Source organism: Drosophila nasuta, chromosome 2R (genome assembly GCF_023558535.2).
Source record: "Drosophila nasuta strain 15112-1781.00 chromosome 2R, ASM2355853v1, whole genome shotgun sequence".
Classification (NCBI taxonomy): Eukaryota; Metazoa; Arthropoda; class Insecta; order Diptera; family Drosophilidae; genus Drosophila; species Drosophila nasuta.
Window position 1 is genome coordinate 25,931,679 of NC_083456.1, and position 7,020 is coordinate 25,938,698.

The 7,020-nt window shown below is 42.1% G+C and overlaps 1 protein-coding gene across 2 annotated transcripts; it reads left to right on the forward strand.

The window, feature by feature from the left end:
- Positions 1-213: 213 nt before the first annotated feature.
- Positions 214-4,242, forward strand: LOC132786721 (putative polypeptide N-acetylgalactosaminyltransferase 13). 2 transcript variants are annotated; one of them, XR_009632473.1, is made up of 7 exons: positions 214-916; positions 994-1,169; positions 1,231-1,688; positions 1,920-2,125; positions 2,368-2,547; positions 2,633-3,194; positions 3,256-4,242. XR_009632473.1 is itself a non-coding variant. In XM_060793339.1 (6 exons), exons 1-6 carry the CDS (start codon positions 645-647, stop codon positions 3,024-3,026), a joined length of 1,686 nt encoding a protein of 561 aa, XP_060649322.1. In that variant the 5' UTR covers positions 214-644; the 3' UTR covers positions 3,027-4,242. The 2 variants fall into 2 exon arrangements, 1 of the variants encoding a protein (XP_060649322.1); XM_060793339.1 differs by having other exon boundaries at positions 2,633-4,242.
- The last annotated feature ends 2,778 nt before the right edge of the window (positions 4,243-7,020 follow it).

Here is a 7,020-nt window from a genome sequence, read left to right on the forward strand (position 1 = left end):
TGAGTTTTGTGAGTTGTGCGTGAAATGCGCCCCAAGCAAACAAAAATATTGTCAAGCCTCAAGCCCATAAAAGGTGTGCGGGATTTTGCAGCACACAAATAGAAAAAAATTAGCATAAACACCTTTGCATGAGGGTCGTTATAAGATGCTTAGATATTAAAATATATAAATTCACCGGATAGTTAAAAAGTATTTGGAATTTATATGAATGCGTTCGAATTTGATTTTGTTGCATAATTCAAGAAAAACAAACACATTAAACATGCTTGTATCGACACTGGCTCTGTCTGATAAAATATTAATTTATTTGTTTGTATGTTTGACGTCTCCCCTCGTCGATTGAAATGAAAATGATATGCCATTGTTAATAGATACATTGATTTCATGTGGTGCAATTAACACCTTGCGAGCTACACACAAATATTTGCTAAACTTATCGAATGTGTTTATCAGCGACAAGTTTGACACACAGAGAAATAGACACGGTCTATTTTTTTTTTCGTTTTTGTTATTATCAGTGGCACATGTAAAAATTGAGAGCCGTGAAAATCACATTTTACGAGTTTCTTTTGACCAGCGAAAATAACTTGCATTAGTTGAGCGTCAAGTGTTTTTAGTTTAGCAAAGAAGTTTAGTGCTTTGCGATGTCTGGCGGTCGGCGGCAACGTTTGCTGCTCAACCTTTGCGTGGTCTTCATCTTGGCCTGTTTGCTGCTGCAGTTAACTGTGCTGCGAGCCACAGTCGATGATACGGAATTGGATTTGACAAGTGATTTGCAGCATGATTACCTCGACGTGGAGTGGCGCGAGTTTATTGCTCATACGCCCGAGCAGCCGGATACATTTTTTCAATACAATCGCCAGCTAAGTGACAAGTTGGCTGCAGTGCGTTCATTGCCGATGACACGACATGACAGGTCATTAGCTGGCTAGCAAGCCATTTGTTGATATTGTTGTTTGACTCACAATTGATTTCCCCTTTAATGATTAACAGCTGCAACACACGCAACTATCAGCTGCCACATGCCTCGGCCGCCCAGCTGAGTGTTGTGATTAGTTTTCACAATGAGGCGCGTTCCATTTTGTTGCGCACGATCTGCACACTGATCAGTCGCACTTCCCACGATTATCTGCACGAACTCATTATCATCGATGACTGCAGCGACGATGGTAAGTTGAATCGAACGCTATATTTTGATTAAGAGCTAAACTGTATTGATTTATGGTATAGACGAGCTGCTGGTTAGCCTTGATGGAATTTTAAGGCGCATATTCCACGCTCATCCTGCGTTCATCTTCAGACGCAATCGACAGCGCAGAGGATTGATTTGGTCACGCAACGAGGGCGCCAGAGTGGCCAGCGGGCATTACTTGCTCTTTCTCGACAGCCACTGCGAGGTCAACGCCGGTTGGCTGGAACCCCTGCTGGACCGGCTGGCGTTGAACTCCAGTCGTGCGGTCAGTCCGCTGTTGGATCCCATTGACCCCGAGACCTTGAGCTACCTAGCTGGTAATGTGCTGCTAAAGGGCGGCTTCGATTGGAGTCTGCATTTCCATTGGTTGCCACGACAATTTGCGGACGGTGAGCGGGCGGAGGAGGCATATAAAAGTCCTGCGTTTGCTGGTGGCATTATGATGATCTCACGCGAATGGTTCTTCAAGTTGCAGGGTTTCAATCCACACTTGCAGGTCAGTGTTGGTCAGTGGGCGGCTAATTAACTTGTGCTTGTGGCAAGTGCGCTAATTACTCATGTCAAGGCAATGACACACAATTTTTGTGGGGTCACTTGACGACAGCGAGCGAGACCAAGTTACCAAGTGCAAAACAAAATGAGCAAAAACTGGAGATGGGAGAAATAGGAACGTAAGCAACAACACCAACAACAACTCATGCCAATACGTATTTTACTGTCTGTGTAGATTTGGGGCGGCGAGTCCATTGAGTTTGCCATTAAATTGTGGCTTTGCGGTGGACAAATTGAGATCGTGCCATGCAGCCGAATTGGACATATTTTTCGCTCCCGCCATGCCTTTGAGTTTCCGGCACAGTTCGAAGAGCTCGAAGAGCAGCAACAGCAACAGCAACGGCAACAGCAACTGGACACTGCCCAGGCGACATATTTGCGGTGAGTTGAAGTGGCTTTTGGCCACTGTGCAACACTTGGAAGGTTTTTGTGCTCGCCGCTGCCTGGACGGAGGTGTGAAAAGGCGCGTTTGGACTTTGGTATTTTTCAATTTATTCCACACTGACGCTTGAGTGTGTCATCCTCTCATTTTTTTTTGCTTTTTAATATAAACATTCCCCATCACGCAATGAGAATGTTCTACCCTATATATGTATGTGTGTATATTGTATGTGTATCGGCAGGAACTCAAAAATCATAGCCGAGTCCTGGCTGGACGAGTACAAATATTTGTTCTACACCCTCAAACCGGCGGCCAAACAAATTCCATTGAATCTCTCGCAGCACGAATTGGCGTCAATAAAGACTGGACAGCGTTGTCAACGCTTTGACTGGTTCCTGCGGCATTTGCAGCCGGACCTAAAGTGAGTTCGACTGCTGTTTGGAATTTAATTTTGACAGACTGATGAATAAGAGTTTGATTTGTTTTTATTTTTGTTGTTTTTGCAGAGTTCACAATGCCAAATTTAGTGCCTTGGGCACATTGCGTAATGAGGATCGTTGCTTGCATGTCGAAGAGTCTCAGCTGCTGCTCGTCAACTGTTATCGTATGGAGATCACTCAGTGGCGTCTGCATCGCAACACTGGACAGCTGAGTACTGGCCATAAGCGTTGTTTGGGCGTCTTAAATGAATCGCAGCTCTCGATGCAGCCTTGTTTAGTTGGCGCGCTGATTAATCATACGCAACGTTGGCAGCGACGCGATACACAGTTGCTGCATTCTGGCACGCATCTGTGTCTGGATAATCCGCTCAAGAATCAGCTGGCGCTGAGCAGCTGTCGCGCCCTAGCGGCATCACAATCATTTCAATTTGCATTGGAAATGGAGGCGCAGACAAACTAAAGCTCAAGCTGTAATGGCTGGAGGAGATTGTTAGAAGTTTCGCTGGAGTTGCAGCACACTAATCAAAATGTTTCCATGTTGTGCTAATCTCTGTGAAATATTTCCGGCGACCGTACGTAGATTATCAGCAGCCAAGGGGAAGTACTAAATAATGGGCGACACACAAAGGTGAAGCGAATGCCGGAATGCGACGGCTTGGTTGTTCCTTTTTAATTTTTTTGTGGCACAGCTATCAAGACTTCGCGCGCTTCCTGTCGCATCCATCACACGCGACAGCAGACAATGAAACTGCAGCGAGCAGGAACTGAAGCTGAAGCTGGAGCTGGAGCAGCGAGATAAAAGACTGCGACGTCGCGCTTATTGTGTGCCTTGTTTAGAAGGCTCCAGCATCAGTTGTGGGAACAATGCGCGACGCGTCTGCAATTGTTGTCCAAAAGGGGCACATCAAAGTCCTCAGCGGGGGGAGGGGGGAGCGCGACCAGCAAAATGTAATTGAGTTGATGACTGCCCGACGCGCTTCCGGCAGCTTTGATGGCCTCCGGAAGTGAGTGACAAAAAAGACGACGTCGCGACGTCGGTGGCGGCATCACAATAAAAACTCCCATGCAACAGCATTTGCCATGCAACAGAGTTGGACAATGGACGACCAAAGCTGTAGCTGAGGCAGAGGCAGAGGCAGAGGCCAACGGCGGACAGTGAACAATTTGCAATTTGAGTATTGTTTTCTTTGGACATCTTTGCGGTAATAAAGCGTAAAAGTTAATTTTGTATCTCAGCAGTAAGAAGAACAATAAGAAGCAACAGCAACAGCAACAGCAACAACAAGGGTTGCAGTTGACAATATGGTGGCAACTTTTCAACAACAACATTCATTTTGTGGTATCGCGGCAACAGGCAGCAGGCAACCTGCAACCTGCTGCCGGCAACTAGCCACTGCCACTGCCACATAGCTGCAAGCAATGCGTTGCGCTGCCGGTAACTGCCAAGCAGCGCGTAAAATCATATTTTTTATGACAATTTATAAGAAACAACAACGCAAGGCAACAACAAGGCAGCAATATGCGCTGGAAAAGCAAAAACGCAAGGAAGGTTATTAAAACTTTAATATCTCAATATTTTCAAATTATATTTATTGTAAATTGAATAGCTTAAATTCTAAATAAATGAATATTTATTAAATAAAATGAAAGCTATTCAAAAATTAAATGTAGAAAAGCTGGCAACAAATTTAATGTAATTTAATGTGCATTATTGAAACTAAGTAAATATGATTTGTTTAATGAACATCAATTAATATGCCCCTCTCTTATACCCTACCCAACTATAATTTACAGGGTATTAGCCAAAGGCAGCGACGTCTAAAAAGTTGGCGCGGTTTGTCCGTGCGGAAGCAACATTTAGTTTAGTTCAGTTTCGTTTAGTTTTGTTTAGCTTAGTTGAGCTTATTTTATGTAGTTGCGTTGCATTTGTTGCTCCATTGTAGTTATGACTCTGACTGAGCATAGTTGGAGACATTTTATTGTGGCAGTTGCCGTTGCACCTGTGACCATATTTGCTGCAATTCCTGCACTTGCTATTTCTTCCGCAAATAACAAGTTTTTTTTTGAGACACTCATTTCTTTGCTTCACTTTACTGGTCAGCTAATTGTTTAAATATTTTGTTCGTTCTCTCTATCTCTATTTTCAATGAGCACTTTAAGTTGGTGACTCAATGACCGCAGTCCTTGACATGTTTTTAGTCCGACTTTTATTTAGCTGTTTTAAAAAATATTGTGCGCTGTCATTGAATAGAGATACGACTGAGGAGAGACTGCGAAAACGAAAGAGCGAGACTAATCTCAAGGACGGACCTTAATTATGAGCCTGGCCAGGCGGTGGGATAAGTGAAGCAGACTGGAACTGGGCGTTACAGCAAAAGGGGTGGACGACGCTTGAAACTTGATTATACATTTGAAGACTCATTTTATTATCTGCATAAATCTTTGCCAAACCCAGCGCCAAGTTTGCTGTTTACTTTGCGCACAGCTCAGCAGAGTAGAGCGCAAGCTGAACGCGAACGCTGAAAAAATCCATCATTCAGCGGCGGACCGCATTTAAAATATCTTGATTAAAAAAACTAAAAAAAAAAGCAAAGCAAAAAATATAAAACAAAAAATGAAGAGAAGGTGGAAAAGCGTTCTCTGAAATGAAAGCCAAATGCAAACTCAGCGTTCAGTGTTCTAAGTGAGACAGCGCAGAAGAAAATATATAAAAAAAAAGAAAATGAGAAACAAAAGAAAAATTTGAGAAAAACGAAACGGAAAAACTGAGCGAGCAGTAAAACAAAAAAAGATGGAATGAGCTGCGAGAAGTAAAACTTATAAGCCGCAAGCGGAAAACAAAGTTACGGCCAAGTTAAAGCATGGAAAGAAAGCATGGGGCGTATTTTTAAAAAGGATTTCAAAATTAACGGCCATCAGAAAAGAAAGTCAATTTGAATGATTAAATAGGAAAAGCTGTTCTAAAGTGAACCCTTTTCCGCCTCCATTTCCCACCATTTCCCCCAACCGAAATGTCGATTAATGCCGCTGTTAGTGCTGTTTAAAGGATTTATCCGGTTTTCTTTTGACAGTTTGTTGCCGATTTACATTTATTAATTCTTTTTGTCCCAAATCTAAAAAAAACAACAGCAACAACAACAACAACAAGAAACTTTTGTGGCCCAAAACCATTTTGGCAGCAACAGCAAAACAGCAACATAATGGATGCAACGCCTCGGGGCTCAAGCTGAAAATGAAATAAATGAAAATATGACGTCGACAGCACCGACCAACCAACCAACAACCAAAAAAAAAGGCGATAATCCATCATTTCGTCCATCAAGAGTCGACGGGGATGACAATAGAGCAAACACACACACACACAGCGAAACGCAAAACGACAATGGGCCAAAGCTGTGTAAAACTTTGGTTTATATAACAATTTGATTAGCTCGGCTAATCTGTGATTCGACTAGACAATTAACCGATATCAATCAGATTTGTTGTCTAATGAAATTTTTGTCGAGGCTTTCAAAGTTTATCGGCCACTGTGCGGCCTTTATTAATACTAGCCTCATTTTTAGGGCCTATCTGTCTATGATGATAATGCAAAAAAAGAGCGAAGCTGCCGACTCCATCAACATTACAAAGCATTTTTAATATGCGAATCTGACTAGATGTGGATGTGTGTGTGTGTGGGTGTGGGAGTGTGCGGGTGTGTGTGTGTGCCGTCCTGTTGTACCTTTGCCTAAAAAGCATTTCAATCACGTCAAAAGTTTTTGGCATAATAAAATTGTTTGTTTAATATATGATTACGGTCGGTGGAAAGGGCGTGGCAGTCAATCTTGTTTCGAAAAACAGTTTAATATGACATGCATGTGTGTTGGTATGTGTGTGTGTGTGGCATGCCTCTTGTCTGTCATTCATTCACAAGTTAATTTATTTGAAGTGCGTTTGTCAAAAAGTTGGCTGGCTTTTAATTTAAGCCTGACTATCATTAAATGCTGCTGCTCCTGCTGTTGCTTTAGTTTGAATATATTTTCACTTAATGCTAATGACAAATTTGTGCACTCGGTTGTGAGTCGAGTGCTTAAAGTTGCTGCCACACAGGTCAAACACCAGCTGGATCACATGTGGCATGCAATTAACTCGTGTTTCTGATTTATCAGTTAAGTTGAAATCTGATTGCATGCTCTTAATTGTTATGCGATCAAATCAAATAATCGCTTGAATATTTGGCGCCGTAAAGTATGCAATGCGAAATCTATATTAACATTAAGTAGATTCAAAGAACAAACAATGCACAGTGGGGTAAGTTAAGCTGTTTTTGGAAAGAAAAGTACATCTTTAATCTATTGGTAATTTTGATGTGTTATAGATTTTAGATATTTAATTGATTTGTTTTTAGCAAAATCTAACAGAATAATTTGTATATTTAGGGTGGTTTTTGAGAAGAGAGTTTTAAATAATAATAC

Bases quoted from the DNA above. Each gene is read 5' to 3' on its own strand.
- LOC132786721 (XM_060793339.1), top strand. From the start codon at position 645: ATGTCTGGCGGTCGGCGGCAACGTTTGCTGCTCAACCTTTGCGTGGTC. The intron at 917-993 runs GTCATTAGCTGG...AATGATTAACAG, and splicing joins CCGATGACACGACATGACAG to CTGCAACACACGCAACTATC. The intron at 1,170-1,230 runs GTAAGTTGAATC...TTTATGGTATAG, and splicing joins CGATGACTGCAGCGACGATG to ACGAGCTGCTGGTTAGCCTT.